General features: G+C 39.0%; 2 protein-coding genes across 7 annotated transcripts in view; both read right to left on the bottom strand.

The window, feature by feature from the left end:
- The window catches only part of ABCA4 (ATP binding cassette subfamily A member 4), an 80,926-nt gene extending 67,379 nt beyond the window's left edge, over window positions 1–13,547 (bottom strand). The window contains exons 1-4 of the mRNA XM_054832876.1: window positions 13,531–13,547; window positions 13,237–13,300; window positions 3,835–3,927; window positions 304–397 (exon numbers count right to left, since the gene is read on the bottom strand). Of these exons, the coding sequence (XP_054688851.1) occupies window positions 304–397; window positions 3,835–3,900 (160 nt within the window). The 5' untranslated portion in view covers window positions 3,901–3,927; window positions 13,237–13,300; window positions 13,531–13,547. The remainder of the gene's footprint in view (window positions 1–303; window positions 398–3,834; window positions 3,928–13,236; window positions 13,301–13,530) is intronic.
- Window positions 13,548–15,629: 2,082 nt separating this feature from the next.
- ARHGAP29 (Rho GTPase activating protein 29) overlaps window positions 15,630–18,725 on the bottom strand; it is a 79,708-nt gene continuing 76,612 nt past the window's right edge. For 5 of the 6 annotated variants that reach the window (XM_054833039.1, XM_054833036.1, XM_054833037.1 and 2 more), the window contains 3 exons: window positions 18,496–18,604; window positions 18,025–18,144; window positions 15,630–17,496 (listed from right to left, as the gene is read on the bottom strand). In XM_054833039.1, coding sequence (XP_054689014.1) covers window positions 16,604–17,496; window positions 18,025–18,144; window positions 18,496–18,604 — 1,122 coding nt within the window. In that variant the 3' untranslated portion in view covers window positions 15,630–16,603. The remainder of the gene's footprint in view (window positions 17,497–18,024; window positions 18,145–18,495; window positions 18,605–18,725) is intronic. The other variant, XM_054833038.1, reaches the window with a different exon arrangement.

Below are 18,725 nucleotides of genomic sequence, written 5' to 3'. Positions count from 1 at the left end.
GGCTATTTGCAACTGAAATAAATTCTGAGCTAACTTTTTTTTTTTTAAAATAAGTAATAAGGCAGTACATTTCCAGTAACGGAATTATAGAAATCTACAACTTGATGGAATCTGCAGATTTTTCTTCCTCACTGGTAACTCTTACAGTATATGGCTAAAAATAACTGAACTACTTGAAGCAAAGTCTGTTCTTTTGCCACTGAAGAATAATACTTGGCAAACAGGTCCCAGTGTTTCTATCTGAGAACTTCTAGCCATTGTCTAGCATAAGTCAGAGCATTAAAACATCTTAAATGTTCTTACATTCATGTTGGCGATACAGTGGATTAGCTTTCCTCAGCCAGACAAGGGCAAGAAATAGTGACAGAGGCCATATAAGCTCCACCAGAAAACGAAGCTGGAAAAAAGAAAAAAAAATCAATTCAAAATAAATTTTACACATGAACCATGTTTAGAGTCAAAGTGAATAGAAGGCAGAGGCCTCTTCTCACAGCAGCAAAGCCCAGTGCAGCATGTTTCACAATTTGGAAAGGACACCCAGAAACAGCAAGGATTTCATCAGAGCCCCATGAAGAATCACCATTAACTCAGTGGCTTTTCCACCTCTTCTAAAGAAACATTTAAACATCCTAACTGAGGTAAAAGGAGGTGGCAAGTAGTATTAAACTGCCAGATCGGCCAGATATAAATCTAAATAGATTTTTTGACAAAGTGGATGACTCTATAACAATATAGGAAAAAAAGGATTAGATCCAACAGAGAAAAAGTGTGGTGGTGTTTTGTTTGTTTTGTTTGTTTGTTTGAGGGGTTTTGTTTGTTTTGGGGTTTTTTTTGGTTGAGGTTTTTTTTTTTTTTTTAATCCACACTTTTGCTGTGCTGGGCTTATTAGTAGGCTGTCAGTGCACTGTGCTTACCCAACAGTAAAAGACATTAGCATAAGCTTACATTCTTTGATCTTTACTTTTGCTTCTTTCTGTCATCATTCATTTCAACATTATTAATTTTCTAATACAGGTAGAAATGTATATGTTAAGATCAAACACCTTATTCAATAACATAGAAGACCCCATCAAAGGCCACTTTATTGCCCAGATCTTTCAATACACTTAGAACAGTCACCAGCTCCCAGTCACGACAGAAAATCAAGGGCATTTGCTTTACCACAGAGCAACATCCTGCCTGGTTTTCAGTCTGTTTCCTCCACTCCTGTGTTTCAGTTTGTTTTACTGCCTCCATGTGTTTTGGCAAAGATTTGAAACTACAACCCTTTGATCCTCTGACACAGGCATTGGGCTCTAAGGACCAGCTATGGGATTTTTGTCTCCAGCCACGTGGCACTTTTTCTCCTCCCTACAAGAGCCAGAACAAACTCTCTCCAGAACCGGAGTTGTAGCACATGCACAGGAAAGTCTTCCCTGTCTCCTTTCCTTTGCTGCTGCCTCCCCAATCAGGCATGAAATACGTAACAATAATGCGTACAGCATTATTGTCATGTGTGAATATTTTTTTTTATTTATTTATTTTCCAAACTGACCTGTGCAGGGCAAAAGATACTCCACAGCATAATTAAGAACAGGTTTTTGGAGCTGCCCCGTTTTTTTCCACTATAACTTTGCCTAATAGCTTTAGTTAAGCACAGCTTATGCTTACAGCAAAAAGGTAGAAAGTTTTACACCAGGCAACCATTTCCTATTTCACACTTTTTCTCTTAAGGCTTTCTTTTTTAAAATAGAGCAACAACCCCCCCACACACCTAGAAAGTTACGCATGCTTGATATTTTTAAAGCATAGGGCAGATGACACAATTATTAAAGAAGGAAACCTGCCATTCTACAGCTTTTCTCCTTGACAGCTGTTGTACACAGCTTGGAATGTTACAGACCCTTCTCAGCAGGGGTCCACAAGGTCTGATTAACACCCATTGCCATCCTTTGGGACAAGCACTACACACCTAGAAACTCAGAGGGCTGAGAACTGGTGAGACTCCTTGGTAGTCATCTTTGCTGCAGAATTAATCTGGGTTATTGCTTAGATGTTGATTCTTACTTCAGTCCCAGGAAATACAAAATGCTCAGGCTTGAATTCAGTAATTCCTTTCCATCTGAGCTAATTAGTTTGGAAAGGATTGAAGGCTAAAGCAGAAGGGAAGTTTTCTTTCAAGCTTGCACACAATGTGTCATGCAATCAAGTGCTGTTAGCCCTCTGATTCCTTCCTGTGACCCTTTTCCTGAGGACACACCGGTGTCTCAGAACTCACCAGAAGGATCAGAGAGCAGCCCATAAACCTGCAGAACCACAAGATAAACAGCCAGAAATCCCAGCAACATGCACAGAGAAATGAAATATTCAGACAGAGTTGTAATGGACCAAGCACAGCGATACGACCATATAAATGTGACAAGCTTAAATTGGCTGTGGATCAACTGTTAACTCTTTAATGAAATCCTTCCTCTTGTGAATTAGACTAAATTACGAACTTGAGTAGAAGATTGAATATGCCTCCATTTTTGTTAACCATCATGCAGTACCATAAAACAGGCTGATTTTCCCAAAACATGTTTTATAGCTACTTTTGACATTACGGATTTTTGTTTTGGCTACCTTGTTTCTCTGTGTAGACAAATAAGCAGGTAGGTTTGGATACTTAGAAAAGGAAATGATTTTTACTGACTCTGTTGAAAAAAGTTTTACTATTCAGAGTGGAGAAAAATATTTCAGTAACGAAGTCCAGCTTCAAAAAGAGGTCCTTATATTTGGTGTAATTTAGCTCAAGTATGGATCGGTGACTTTCAAACTATTAAATCATGAGCTGGCAATGTTATATGCATCAGGTCTTGATGGCAATGTAGACTATGGGAGAAAGTCTACTGGGAAGCTATGCAAGAAAGGACATTCAATTTGTCTATGAAGAAAATCAGATAATAATTTGATCCTAGAAATTTCAGCATGTGAGTCATTCCTAATGACTAAAATCAGGTCAGCATAGGTAAGCATTTCAATTCATCCCATGGTTCAGTTTGACCCTATTGATCTCTGTTATTATGACAAAATTGTTTGCATGAGTGTTTCAGCCCCACAGATGCCCTAAGGTACTTTATTATTTTTAGTTTGAAACAGGTAGTCAGAACCTCTAAGGGACTTGCTTTGCCTGGAAACCAGGCAAAGGGACTTCCTTTGCAGAGCGGAAGTAGTTGCAATACCTCAGTCACCAAGACCCTAGTCTGAGGTTCTGTTTGACTAAGAAAATTTGGCTTAAAGAAAAAAAAAAAAAAAAAAAAAGAACAATGATGAAATAAGGTGGAAAGTAATAGATAAATTTGCTCTAAGACAAAATATCGTAAGATCTAAGAAGATTTGAAAGGATTTAAAATACTTCTCTGGTTTTCACTATAATTATGTCATTCAACCATATTAAAAAAGATAAAATCTGTGTGAACTTTAGGGCCCTAACTGGATTCATGTCCAAGAGTAGCTGAGTGTGAGGAGCAAATTTTAAATTAGGAATCAAACATCCCTGAGCTGAGTGGTGCCCATGATGTTTTTTAACAGCAAATTTTTTTATGTGAAAATACAAAAATATTACTACCCACAGCTCTTCTCCTGGTGCACAATACTATTTGTCAAAGATGACCCCAGTGCAAGTATTCTATGTTTAAACTGTAAAGACCATGTTTGCAAACTGCACCAGACAAGATCCCAGACAGCAGGCCCATACAAAGATCACATTTGATTCTTTGAAGAATTAGTGATTTTTTACATGCTGATAAATGTACCAGTCACTTCATCCAGTGGAGCGTGTGGTCCAAAGTTGAAATCCAAAGACTAATACTTTACCTTTTGTCTTTTCCGGAGGATCCAGTTCTTCCAGAGTAGAAGTTTGACTTGCCTGAAGAAGCTCATTCTTCTGTATCAACACTTCTGGTTAACCTGTGGCAAAGGATGCATTGTCATTTCTCAGCTGACAGCTGAAACATACCTTAGAGCAAAATAACAGCTTTCCGTTCTTATTTTAAGATTAGTTATCTTAGAGATCGGTTCCTTTCATTGTCTGTACAATTTAATTTTGCACTTGATACCCTATCATACATGAAAAATCATGGCTTTCCTTTGTTTGGAGGCTGTTTCCTGTGACACATTTATCAGTGCCAAAAAGCAGAGAGGAAAAGCATCTCTTTTGAATGAAAAAAGTCATTAACATTGAATCCAGCTATTAACTTAAACTTGCAAGTAATGAAAGCAGTTACTTGTTGCATCGTTTATCAGATTAAATCTGTGCTTTTAAACTTTTTTTTTCCAAGAAAAGATGGATTTACAACTGGACATTAGTTTATATAAAACTGTTTAGTTATTATGACAGAGAGAGAATTATGTCTTCCATTCAGACACTATAAATGTATATTGGTTAACACAGCCTGGAATGGAATTTGTACAGGCAAATCCATTTTGTTGCCATTTTATTAAAAAATACAGGATCTCATATTTTTATGCTTTTAAATTCGGCAACTCCCACCACATTTTAGAATGGATACAAAGGAATTTAAACTGTTGTATTTTCTGTTTTCTAGGTTCATGACTCGTTTTAATCACCATGAATTTTTACCTTCAAAAGGAAAAAGAATTTGACATAAATCTAAACAGATACAGAGACCTGTTAAAAAAAAAAAAACAACCACAAAACCCCCACCAAAACCCAAAGCATTTGTATTTGCTACCTGTATTGACTTCCTACTTTATAGCTGCCTTTTGGGATTTAAAAGATCAAAGAGTAGTTTCTTCATGAATGGTTAGTAACTGGAAGAATGTAGAAAAGGAACTTGAAGTTAGATGTTGGAAAGCACTTTCTAATGAATGGTGAAGTAGTAGAACTCAATGCATGGGAGGGCTGTGGGGCCTTACTGGAAATTACTCAAACCTCTATCAAGACTTACACAGGTAAAATTGCTCATGGATTAGATGATTTGTTGAGTCTCCCTTGCCACTATTCTGCTAGAATTTTGTTCCCAGAAAATCTATTAAGTGGAGGAGGTTTTAGTTGATTTAAAGAAATAAGGTTTGGAAAACACATGAGAATATTTTGTCCTAATGTGTCTACAAAGCATTAGTTAAAAACATTAGATAAAAATCAGTAATAATTATTTGACTGTTTTAGAAAATAATCTCAGGTCCACATTTTATGAACTGAAAAGGAATTTAGATCTCAACCAGGGAGTAGGTGGCCAGCCCTGGGGAAGGGCTGGCACCAGCCCTGACTAACCTTGCTGGAAAGGGATCCTAAAGAATATGCAGATTTCTTCTGACACACTGGGCATGGAAGAAAGTGGAGCAAGATATTTAAGGCCAAACTTAGCTAGAACCAGCTGTGCTGCTTATTGGGAAATCAAACAACAAAACAACAATTCTGCAGAAAGAATATCCATGCAAAACCAATGATGCCAAAACCTGGGGCATTTTTCGTATTTTGTAGGTCATTTCATGCAATTTTCAACATCACTCCATCAAGCCTAACTGCTAAGTTACAAAGCACCACAAGAAGTGAGACTAGCTATAAAAAGCTACTGTTTTTGTAAAGAGTAAATGGATTAACACTTGATGGTTTAGAGAGAAATGCTTTTGGGGTGCAACAGCCTCCCAATTTGAGTGGATAAAAGCTAAAGGGAACAAAATTAATCCACAGTTTGCTGACTTTGCCCAACACTGTAAGCTGGTATAGACAATACTGGGATCCTAAACACTCGTCATGACATGCAGATTTGTTTTGGGAGATCTAGCTTCACACTGATGGACCTGAAGCCTATTTCAATCCATGATGGGAGGAAACATTATTGAAGTCCTAACACTGAGACCAAAGAACTGAATAAGAAATTCTGTATCAAATTGGCTAAATGCTAGTCCTTCAGAGTTTGCCACACTGTATTTGTGCAAAAAGCCAGCCAATCATGTCTCAACAGAGGCCAATTTTGCAAGTCTAAGAACGTGGATATTTCTTTTTCATAGAGCTGACACTAGGAAACCAATCTGGATTGATTATTTGATTGCTGAGTGTACTCAGGAGACAGAAAAGGCTAAATTTAGACACTAACATTCAAAATTTTTTCTCCATCAAGTAATTAAAAAGAAGCACATTTAGTTCTTATTCAGACATTTACCCAATCCAGAGCACTTCTGAGCAATTAGCTGCTGGAAAGGTTTAGAACCCAGGAATAGAATTAGCTGAGCATCATCAAGAAAAGACAATACTTTTGCAACTTCACTAGTGGCAGCAGGTTCTGCATATGAGCAGGCTGATGGCTCATAAGAACATTCTCACATGGAAAGCTGTCCTATATTTGGTTGCAGGCAGCTTCCAACAGTCACCAACTTGCAGTTGCCATTAGTGTAGTATGCCTGCTGCTCTCAGGAGTTTCCATCGAGGTTCCCCTCACGGAGTTGCCAACTATGGGCAATCGGACAGCTTTCTGACACTCTTGCATAACGCAGGACTCTCCAACCTGCTGCTATTCTGAAGAACGAATCCTGCAACTGAACAATTGAGGAAAAGCCAGTTTTGTTCCAGCTCATCTCGCCTTCTTCTAAACCCCAGATGGACACTGGAATCATTCTACAACAGCTGTGAAAGGAAATTCAAGCCTTCATTTCAAGGCCATAAAATCTGTAGTCTGCCAATGGCCTGGCCTCCACTCTTCCTCCTGGCTCTTTACTGAGCCATGCATCATTAAGAGTTTCTATCTCAATGAGGTTCCCTAGCAGTACAGAGACTCTTAGCTCATGTTCCTGAATCTCAATGTATGACATACCTGCACCACCCTGTAACTTTCACTACTATTAGCAAGAAAATTTGTAGTGCAAGGCCATAAATGGGATTAGGATTGTCAGATAAAATGGCTGTTAGAATTTGCTTTAGAAAATCTAGCTATTTTTCTGAGACTAAAAATACAAGTAGTAAAAAAGCCAAAACCAAATAACCTTCGGGGAAAAAAAAGGGCAGTAACTGAGGTTATCCAGATTGTGCTTGCTATTTAACCTTTAAGATCTTTTACATTAAACCTTGCTAGTTACATTTGTTGACAGTGACAGGGATACTCCTTATAAGAAGAGTAACTCAATGACAGACAACCTAATTAATATGCACAAAGTGCCAAAGGAATTGCTCTTTAAGAAATCAATAGGTTGATTACCAAGGTTTAAATTCTGACTCATTTAGTAGAATCTTAAAGTACTTTTTCTTTTGACCTAAACCAAACTATTTAAGTTATGGCATTAATACATGAAGTGCAATCAACATAAAACTTAAAGATTCTATTTTGCTTTTCAGACACACTTTAGAATTACCTCTAATTTTAGGATGATCAGGAATACAATTGTATTTCCCTAGACTGCTTTGTTTATAAAACCTTCGCTAGGACCTAAAGGGAAAGAACTTTGGTTTCCTAAATGGAACAGCTTCACAGATGTGAGCGTTGAAGTGTATTAACCTTACACTGCTTAGAAATCTGAATTAGACAGGTGAACATGAGACAAAAGTATAGGAAAAAAGAACTTAAATAATTCAATCAGAAGACACTGGACAGATAAGCCTCAAATTCTGTAGCAGCACAGAATAAATAAGGAATAATTAATTTTCAATCCTGAAATAGCCTTTCCTATCTGGGCATTACTCAGACTAACTAGAACTGTGTAGTTAAGATTCAAGCTCTACTAATTTAAGTAGAGACAAACACTATAATAAAATAAGAGTAGGACCATGATAAAAGTAGCACCTAGCAATAATGTGTTGAGAACTCCACTTGGGCTCAGAAGGTACATGGACTTCCGCAGTGGTTAGTCATGGTGGAGCTCTGTCTTCACTCTTTAAAGGCAGCACCCTGCTCACAAAATCAGTGGTGGCTTGAGACAGCTGCAATTAGAAACAGCATCAGCACCAGAAGAAATTCAGTTTCCAAAAAAAAGTTTATTAACATAGAGATTAACCCCCTCCTAAAACCAGAAAAAGCCCCACAAACTTATGAACTGTTCATTCAGTTTTTCATTAAGAAGCTAATACAAATTATGACAGTTACTATTTAGAATGGCATATGCTTGCTGCCTGAAGACAACATGCTTGAGGGGCATGACTTATATCCCTGGCATATGAAAATGTGTTTTGATAATCTTCCTTTTGCGGGAACTGATTTCCTTTCCAGGGGGCTGATTATAAGGGCCAACAAAAATAACTTGGTTCTATCACCAGCATGCTATTGAAGCATGGGAAGACTCTTACAGAGCCCCAAACTAAGAAAATAAAAAATAGCACTTTTTTTTTTTTACTTTTTTCTCTTGTTTTCCCCCCCAGTAGTTCATACTATAACATGGAAGAGCAATTTGCTGCATACATTCAGAAAGAAAACTCATATATATTGTTGACAGAAGACAAGAAAGTGAAAGTAATTGGTTACATCAGTCATTACTGCTAGTTTTAACACACAGTATAACAAAGCTGATTATAAATGAGTAGAAATAAATTTTAAATGTAAAAATATAATTATCTGATTTCTCAAAGTTCAACCCTACCTTACAACCTCCAGGACAACATCAGAGGAAAAAACAGAGGTTAAAAATAGCTTTAAACAATGAAGTAATAAAAAAAGGCCTTTTCTTCACTCTATTTCTGGCTTTTGCACTTCAGTAGGGAAATATGGTGACAGCTTTTATCATGTAGACCTTCTTGCTAGACAGCACACATTCTAGTGTTGCAGTTGGAACCACAAAAAGGTATCTGGGTTAGGAATGAAATTAACCATTTATTTCTCAGCTGATAGTACAGGAAGCTGAAGACAATCATGCAGTGAATCAGATATTTGTGTGTTTTACTTTATGTGAGATGAGTAACAGTGAGGCCTAGAAATGAAGTAAGCAAAATTAGCATGATGTAGAGTAAGGTTTCATATTTTGACTGGTGGCCAACAACAAACAATAGCTCTTCCCTGACTTCACCCTGGAGGTTCAGTAGAAAGAACATTCCCTGCCTCCAGATTGTCAACAGCAGTTAGCCAAGGGTCCTCTTACCCTGCTTATACTATATCAATTACACCTTATTATCAAAAGCTATCAAAAATTTCTCTCAATGAGTATTGCTTTAAGGCACTGTCTTCTGAATTTAATCATTACCTACAATATGTTCCTGCTTTTTCTGCAGAGCCTGACCTCCAGGGATACTGACATATCACAGCCTTCCTCCTTACCATCAGGTTAAGAATAGTGCAACATGTTAATTCTCAGATTCTTTAATATTATCGTGACACACACATATAACCCTCGGTAACTTTATTAGCAGATTCTTTCAACTGTATGTCTGCTGATATGGCTTCAGAGAAGACAAAAGTCTTTCCCACCACTTCAAAATTTAGTTTGTGGGATTTTCAATACTTTCTGTAAGCTCCATTTGTTTCATGAAGGTCCCACATATGTTTTTTTTCTATTGGAGACAATGTTTTAGAGACAGGGAATTTGTTCTAGGTTTTCTAGACAAATCAGAACTGCAGTAACTGGAGAAGATTTTTTTTCCCCCCCACTCAATTTTCACAAATTATTCTGACAAAATTAATGTCCTTGCTGTTGCTATACTTCCCTTGTGAAAGGCCTGGAAAGTTTGCTCTTGTAACATTTGTGCGTGCAGAAATATAGGTAGTTCAGTACATTTCTTCACGGACCACCACTCTCTAAGAGCAGAGACAGCGAGACACAAAAGTAACTTTCACAACACTGCTACAGGAGAAAAAAAATTCATTCTTCTCATCTGATCTTCAATTTTATATTTTCTAGAACTTAAATGTCAGCAAGCTGCAAGCCCACACAGAAATACATTAAGCTAAATACAACATAACCTTATATGGGTTCACACTCAGACTTCCAGAGACGCATTCAACAAGCTCTGTCCTACTTCAACTAATATTTACTAAATCAGGTTTCATATTAGTATTAAATGGGTCATTTCACATCTCCAACATAAATTACCCTCAAGTAGTATGGTCAGATCCAGAAGCAAAAAAGCACTGAGTGAACACTGATTTCCTTATAGGTTTTCATCTGTAGGGGTTATAAGAGACAGTAATGCAGCAAAACCTCTCACCAGTGCTCATGCCAGGCAATGGTTCTGTGTCAGCATTATCACAACTTCCCTCACTGCCTCACTGTGACTGTTCTTCCACATAGAAGTTGAGCACTAATCCATTATTTAAAAAAATAAAAATGATGTAGTAGTGTTTGCCTTTTTCTTACTCCTTCATAGGGCTTTGGGGAGACCTTTGAGAATCCTTCACAAAACTTCGTGTCACTGAATTGAACAGTCGACAGGTTTACACCAGACCACGCTGCAGCTCTGACAGCAGAGCATTACACTCAGCACACTGCCACCTTCCCAGCGCCATCTCAGGACCTTCAAGTCTCTTCACAGATTTGCCACCTAAACCACTGACTTTCATCTGGCTTCCTTCACAAAGGATGGCAACCTCCTCTTTTACAAGTGGCTTTCATCTAATTTCTGTTGGACATATGTTCGTATCACAGCTGAGACTCACCCTGCTGCAATCTTGACAGAGAAACAAAGGGCTTTATAGATTCACAAAGGAAGGGAAGTCCACTCTGATTAATGGCAGTGCAAGCAGAGAAACTAGTGCTGCTGCTGCTCAGCTGTAGACTGTGTTTAGGCACTACAACTATGTCCAAGGCAATCAGACAACTTAATAGTTTTATTCAAACAAACATTTTAACTCTGAGATTTTAAGTCAAGTTATTTTAAGAAAATGGATCCTTTTTTTGCTGCCTGCATGTACACAGAGACAGCTTTAACAGATTAAACTAATCTCTCCTAATTAGATTTTTTACATCACAATTGGATGATGGTAGAGTATATTTGTTTTCTATGTTCAACTACATCAGCTGTGCCTGTGACCCATTTTTGCTTTGTGAAGAGTGGGATCTTTGAAAGTAAACAGAGAAAGCTTATGTGGGGCCTATCATTTCACATGGGAGGGGAAAATATAGTTCAGCTTATGGAGCACACTGCACAATTTCTCTGGAAGCTCTACCCACAGCTGTCACAATCACTTAAGGATTTCCTAATGATCTGTAGTTTGTTGCCAGCAGCAGCAAAAGACGCATTCCATTTATGTATCAGAACATAATGAAAGCAATAAGTGGAAACAGATTTGGTGATAGTTCTTGCATTATACCTACAATAGATATCTGATAATGTAAAAGTTCCCTGTGATGTACTTCATGAACACCTACATGCAACACACAGGGTCATAAGGTATGTGCGTTCTGTTACCCCTCACCTACGTATGCCATAGTTTTAACAGTTATTTTAAATACCAGCATTTTATTACTTATTTCAGGCCTACTACTGACTTTTGACTACAAAGCCAAATCAGGTTAAGTGCTGTTTGTCCAGCAAATTATCCCTAGTAAACTCTCCAGCCACACAAGCAAAGATTTCTCTAAAATTACTAGAATTTAAAAATTTCTTGAAAAGATAGCTTCGAAAATATGTACACTTGTGTACTGGGTATGCTCATGGGCCACACTTCTAATTTTCAGGACTAACGCTTTCCAGCATCCAGTTTCTTAACTGGTGAGGTGTTTTCTTACACATGTAAAAGCACATGTCCCTAGACACAGCCTCACTAGAAAGCTAATACAATGATAGCTAACACAATTTTGCCCAGGCAAACTGAAGGAGTGTGTGTGTATAAATGTGTCTTATAGATAAACAGACACACCTACGTGTGTGTGCGCACAGAGAAAACTACACATACACAGTCTGGGGTTTTCTCAACTAAGTTTTGCACGCAGTGATCTTAAATTGCTGGGGAAAACCCAAGCTGAAGGTTTTTAAGTTTTCCCTAATGTGTTTCAGAGGCCTCCCCCCCATGAAATAGATAAGGAGTGACCTGAAGGACAAGAATGGGAAGTTCTGGCAAGCTAGAGTCAAATGATATTTCTTGGATATAGCTGCTAGTAAAAAAATTAAAGAAAAGAGATGGAAAGTGAGGAAATAAGTTGCACTACTTGAATAGATAGCAAAGAACAAGCTGCAAAGAAATGAGTGCACCGAAACTGGCAGAAGCTTATTATTCATAAGGTTGCTGGTATAACGTTTCAAGGGGAGTGCTGACAAGAAATCACAGAATAAGAAAAGACCCAAGTGAAACTTCCATTTGAAAGGTGTATTTCTAAGAATCAAAGACAATCAGAATCAGACTCCTCCACACGTCACAGGGAAATGTGGCATCTTAAAAAGTTCCTGTACATGTGCAAACCCAGTGGTGGGCTAATCACCCCAATCTGCAGTCAAACAAGCACAAAGCACACCAAGAGCAAACTCAGAAGGCATGTTTTCCACTTCTGGTGTAATCCAGTTTACTTCACATAGACACTCTTCTGTCATCCAGCAGCATAAGTGCTAGGGAGTGAAGATTTTCCTAGCATTCACCTTCCTCAAGTATTTTACATTTTGGAAGATTTAGGATGTTTTTTTCTTCTACCTGTGAGTGAAAACACTTTTCAAGGATCCCAAGCATCTCTGAATTAGAAACAGAACTCCCCTCTCTCTACAAAGATAAATGGGCATGCAGATAGAACATTTTATTCAGAAAGGCTTGTCTCCAAAGCATTTTCCTGTGAAACTTACTTCTCTGTTGACATGCTTATATAAAACAGCATTGTTTGTAAATATCCAACATCCTGCCCCCAAACTTTGCAATTATTTGTCCCATTTTCCCAACACATTAAGTCTGTGTGTACACCAAGATGTGGGATGGTCCAGGAAGAACTGATTTATAGTGAAACAGTGAGTGCTGAGGACCCAGCACCCACACATTACGTGTCTTGGGCTTGCTTCAGATGAGCTCCAGTCTGGCCCCATGGACTGAACATGCATTATCAGCTGCATCAGGTACACTGCTGAAGCACATTGTTCCAGTTTAAGCTCATCCAAGAAGAATCAAGTGTGTGAGATCACTCTGTACTGTGTTAAGTAGAGGGTCACTTAAAAAGTGCAAACATGCTCTGAACTAAATTACCAGTGTTAGCATATGCACACTAACTGCCTTCACAGAGCATTTCATATCAGCTTTCAGATGAACTCAATTAAGCCTCTGCTACAAGACAGAAGCTAAAGAATTCATGGATTTGCAAGCAAAACAAGGACTTCTTAAATAGAAGCGATAAAAAACTGGAAAACTTACCACAAAAGCTTACCTTATATGTAAGCACTCCTGTGCTATGGGAAAGAGAAAGGTTTCTAATGGAATGTTCAGCTTGGCTGCAAAGAAACACATCTCTTAGATACAGTTAGCACTTACAAAACAACACTGCTCAGTTGTAAGGAGATTGTTTTAATCCCCTGCTTGATACAGAACAGCTCAATCTGCAAGTTTAAGGACTCCTGAATAAAAATCCTCCCAAAATATCCAATATCACCAGCACAAGCACAATAAAGTCTGTACTAGAAGGTTGATATTTCTGAAGGTATTTCTCCAGATCTGAACAAACCTTGTATTTGAAAGGATGGTCTCAGAAGGGCAGTTCTGGTAGCATTAGGGGCCCTGCTAAACAAGCAGCTGTCATGACTAATTAGGTCAGCGACTTAAGGAAGTACTCTGCCAAAGCTTTAAGAGGGATGAGGCAGTGCATTACTCCTTCAGAAAATGCAATTACCAAGCAAATCTGACACAGAAAGGTTTCCTCCCTTGAGGGCAAGCTGCAGGTTGCTGGCACTTTGCATGACCTTGAGCAATTCAGTTGGGGTGAAGCAATTTCAAAACACAAGACTTCGGGAAATCTGCATCAGAACCGAAAGGAACAATAGAGACCATTAGTAACATTTCCAGTCAAAAACAAAGCCAGTCTTTTCCACTAGGCTTAAGGCTCCACTGCCGTGGCAGGTTCCTTACAGTTCTGTTCCGCCCTGACAGGAGGCGTCTGCCCGTCTCCGGGGCCTGCTGAGGCGGTTCCTCATACAGAGGGGAAGGCCTCTGTGTACCAGCCCAAATAAAAACACAGCTTTGACGTTAAGGTGCAAGCGTTTACAAAAATTTACAAATTAAAAAGTAACACAGTGGCCCCTAAGCCACTGCCTCTCAGCCCCACACAGGCTGCCCTATTCCCGGGTCTCACAGGAAAGTTCTGGAAGAACCCTCTGGCCTCCCACAGCAGCCCCTCCTGTGGTGTCACATGCTGGGTAGCAGGATCACAACTCTTAAATAGGCTTCAAAGGTTTTCATGTCAAAATAAATGCATTTGCTCCTTCATTTGTATTGCATAAAGAGTGTCAAAGACATTATAAAGCAGGAACATACATAATTAATCTTTTGAAAGTGATGATTTTTCCATAAACTGATGTGGGTTTCTGAGCCACCTCCTCACGCACATACACAGGCATGCAGCAGGGTGCTGCGCTCTCCCACTCCCCACCGAGCTCCCCAGCAGCTGCCTGGCTATGGAAAACAGCAAACAAAGACCTGAAGCACATTTAAACCAGTAGAAACCTTTCATGCTAGCAAAATGTGGAAGCAGATGGTACATAAAGAGCAATATGGTAACAACCAGTAGTAACCAGTATCATGACTTGGTTAAGAAACATCCGTCTCACAGATTAGTATACACTATTGTAATTCTCTATCTCAGCAGCCTGCTCTGGGGAGTACCGGTGACCCTCCATCCAGCTAGATGAACTGTTTTTATTACAATTTCTTAAGCCATTAGCATATTCAATGCTAGACATATACTAAACCACTTAAAATATAGTAAGAGTATAGATTTAATGGTAGTTCATAAATTAATTTGCCATCTTGTGGCCCTAATCTATACTCATCAGCACCATCCTTTCACAGCTGCATTAAGAGGTTCTGCTACAACACCTGTAATGTTCCATTAATGCTATTTCTGCTCATTAACCAGTTGTGTGGAGTTTTTCTCCCCCCTCCCCCCCATTCCCAAGGTGGAACAAACTCGCATCTATGTCAAGAAGCCTTTATCCCTCCTTATATTTTATTGTGCAACTCACAGTACCAGTCTGGACATACAGCAGCATCTGGCATCTTCAGCTTTTCTGTAGTACGAGGTAGCTCCCCAAAGAAATGGCTCCTGGCATGGCCAGAACCATCCAGTGGCAGCATGGCCTTTGCCAAGAGCGCAAGCCATGCTTCCATGGAAATGCAACAAGGAATCAGAAGTTCAGCGTTGCAACTTTAACATCTTTTGTTCTGGAAACTAAAAATCAGATTACCTCCACTGAATGCAGTGTGGGATTTTGTATGGGATATTTTGGGAAGAAGGGCAAAGGGAATGAAGTAGGCAAGTCCACTAAATTATGTTGGTTTTATGTTGTAAAAACAGAAAAAGTGAATCTTTGCTTTTCCTGTCCTCTGAGACTCCTCTTGGTTCTTGTATCAGCAGAAAGTGCCATGCTAAAATAACTGTACCCTACAGTATGTGAGAAAGGGTCAAGCTAACTGTACTCTCATTAAGAAAAGCGTGCCGCCCCCTGTCCCTGGAAGACAGATGCAGCAGAGTACTACACTATTGCAAAGTCCAAATGTCTGTATTTTAATAAGTTAGAAGAAATCCAGATATAGAAGCCATAGAGTCACTGAAATGTTAACAAGTTAATATATTTTAAAGCAAATATAACACCGTGTACACATAAAAACCATTTAATACAAAGTGAAAACTATTAGATGCACCTACTAATGCAGATTTTTGGTTATTTTCAGCTCTTTCACTGAAACTTGGAAACAACGCTCTTCATTTCAGTTACACCAGGTTAAGTGGTGAAACTGATCTATAGCAAGCAAATCACTGCCTTTTTGTTCACCTGGGAAAGGCAGCACCACTGCAACCGACAGTCTCTCCAGAAGGGCATCCAAACAGAACAGGCTGTGCACATCTGCCCCACTCGCTAAGCTACACAAGAAACCAGATGTGGATTGATTGCTGCTTCTGAAAAGTAAAGCTCAGTAAGTGCATCCATGCTGTACAAAAAAAATATTAAAGTGACAACACTGGCAACAGATAACCATGTCTGCCTAAAATATACACATATGATACACAATTATGGGCCACACTGGCCAGTACGTATGTCTGTTCAGGAGCAAAGCTTTAATTGCACAGATTAGAAAACTGAACAAATGCTTTTACAAAGCAAAGCACATGCTTTGGTTTATGCTTAGACAGTGAACATTAAACCTTCCATTTTTATTGTAACGCCTATTACGAAAAATGGCTCCTTTCACTGCTATGTGCAATAGTTGTTTCTCTATGAATAAGCACTCCATTCCATACAATGAAATGAAGCTCAGTGTCTTATTCAATGAACCCATTAGCTGTATCTAGACCGGGAATGCATTAAATCTTTATGAAAAGCCACTGAATTACAAAAAGTTTAACTTATTTCCTTCATGATTCCCCAGCCCTCCCCCCATTTTTAAAATGCTGCATATATAAAAATAACTCCAATATGGCACAAAAGTGGGATTCTCAAGGGAAGGCAAAGGATAACAGGGCAAAGGGAAGCCTCCACAGGCAACATCAACAAATTGCATACAGTCCAAGAGGAATTTGCACCCTATACAAAATGAGCTTCCCTGTGTTCCAGTTCTTGGATCCTTTTTGGTCTCAGTCTCTGGTAAGTAGGCTTCAGATCTGTGGGGTGAATATCCTCTGAGCTAGTTTTTTGTTCATTTGTGTTTTGTTCAGGATCACCTGATGGAATTGCAGAGCTCCTTGCAGTATTATCCTGGTGAAGCACAAAGCTAGTACTGGTTGATGCACAGGCTTTAGCTAAAGAACCCTCTTCATTTTGTTTTGTTTTGTTAGAGGGTGGTTTATAAAATGTCCCTGGGGGTGGTTGCAGTGTTCTTGGTGCCCTGAAGGCAGCAAGAGGATTGGCATCAAGACCATTCCCTTCTGTTGCTGTCCTTCCTGACCTGACAGAAACAGAACATGGCTTACTAAGAAGAATGGCATTAGCTGAATTGTTACCAATGCTGCATGATGAAGGTAAGGCATCTGCAGTTCCACTCTCAAGTGCTCGGTTCTCCTGAGGCACATTAGTCACAATCATTGCTGTCCTTGCTGTGATATCATACTGTTTATATTGCTTGTCCCAAGTTTTTCGCAGCATCTGGGTGTTGTAACAAGGAAGTCTCCAGTAGGTAGGAACACCAGGGCGTGCCTTCACCTCTGAAACTTCTTCAATAGTAGGGAACCTGCCCAGCTTCTCTGGACTTACTGCTCCTACATTTCGTGTATTTCTTTCATTCAAAACACATGGAGGAAGTATTCGGTCTACAGGCAGGCTCACAGGGCGAGTAGCTGGTTTTGTCCTTGGAACCCGCAATGGAACTTTGGTAATCTGACGGTTAGGTTTTGCAGGAAATAAGTTAATTTTACAGCTGTCTTCACCTAGAGAAACAAATGAATCACTGTCTCTCTCTGAAGCTGGACTCACAGCATCACCTAGAAACACACAAACAGATGTGACTGGATCTTTGCACCAAATATAAAGAGAAGTCAGCAAGACTTTTGCCAACAGAATATGAACTTTATTAATGATCCCTTGACAGTTGGTATTTTAATGGGTTAACAGTTAACAGTTCTTAGGTATACCTTGTACACCTACTAGGAGTATCCTACTCTAGCCAAACGTTAGCATTTCGATAGCAGTAAAGCACATACTGTGCAGATGTAACCACGGAAGACACTAAGAAGAAAACAGGTGAAGAGACACTGCACTTTTTTTGGCTGGTGCTTTCCCATCCCTGACTATTTTCAGTTTCAATATGTTTCAGAATGTTGCACTGTTAGTGTACAGGACATGACTGAACTGGTAACACCAGCTGAAAATCAGTATAATTGAGAGGGATCATGTACAGTTACTCCTAAATAAAGTGAATGAAATCATACCTGCATTAAAACAAACCATTACATGCACAGGCAGATAAACAGAAAAAATATTATATAAGATTTATAATTAGATTAGCAAACCTGGCTTTTTTGGAGCAGAAATATTAATATCCAAAATGCTGGTAGCTGATGATTCTGTCAGAGAATTACTCTTCCCAGAGACTTCTGGTTTAGTTCCAGTGAGTGGCAATGATACACATTCTGGGGGAAAACAATGTTCAAAACATGTTAATTGCTGGACATTGGTTTGCAGCATCATAGTGCATTTCAGAAATCCACAGGCACAGCACAATTTTTTTTTTTTTTTTTTTAAAAACTATTGTACCCTCTTACCAAATACTTTAAACTGATTCCATCAATACAGGTTTCTTGAAAACCTTTACAAACATTTAATTCTCTGTTCCTCTTACAAAACATAAACAGTGTATCAAGCAGTGACAAACAGGTTTTATCACTTGCTTCTGTCTAAATTGAAGAGCTGCACGCACTAAAATCTAATGCATCCATGACTGCTTATTCACCCACACCAAAACTTAATAAAAGTGCACTAACCAGTTACAGATGCATCTACTTGTTCTTTTGTATTCTTGCTATTGTTCAATTCCAAAAACAATGCAGCTGTTTCTGAAGCTCTGCTTTCACTTGGAGCTATCAGAACACCCTGTTAACAAAAGCCAGAGCAGAAGTACATGAGAACACAAGAGGAAAGGCACTCCTTAGCAGAATCCTCCCCAAAGATTTAACAGAAGTGTGCCCTAGAATGCCACAGCATTTGACACAGA

Source organism: Grus americana, chromosome 8, assembly GCF_028858705.1.
Source record: "Grus americana isolate bGruAme1 chromosome 8, bGruAme1.mat, whole genome shotgun sequence".
NCBI classification, from domain to species: domain Eukaryota; kingdom Metazoa; phylum Chordata; class Aves; order Gruiformes; family Gruidae; genus Grus; species Grus americana.
Note: the sequence above shows the minus strand (reverse complement) of the source record. Positions and strands in the feature narration are given on the sequence as shown.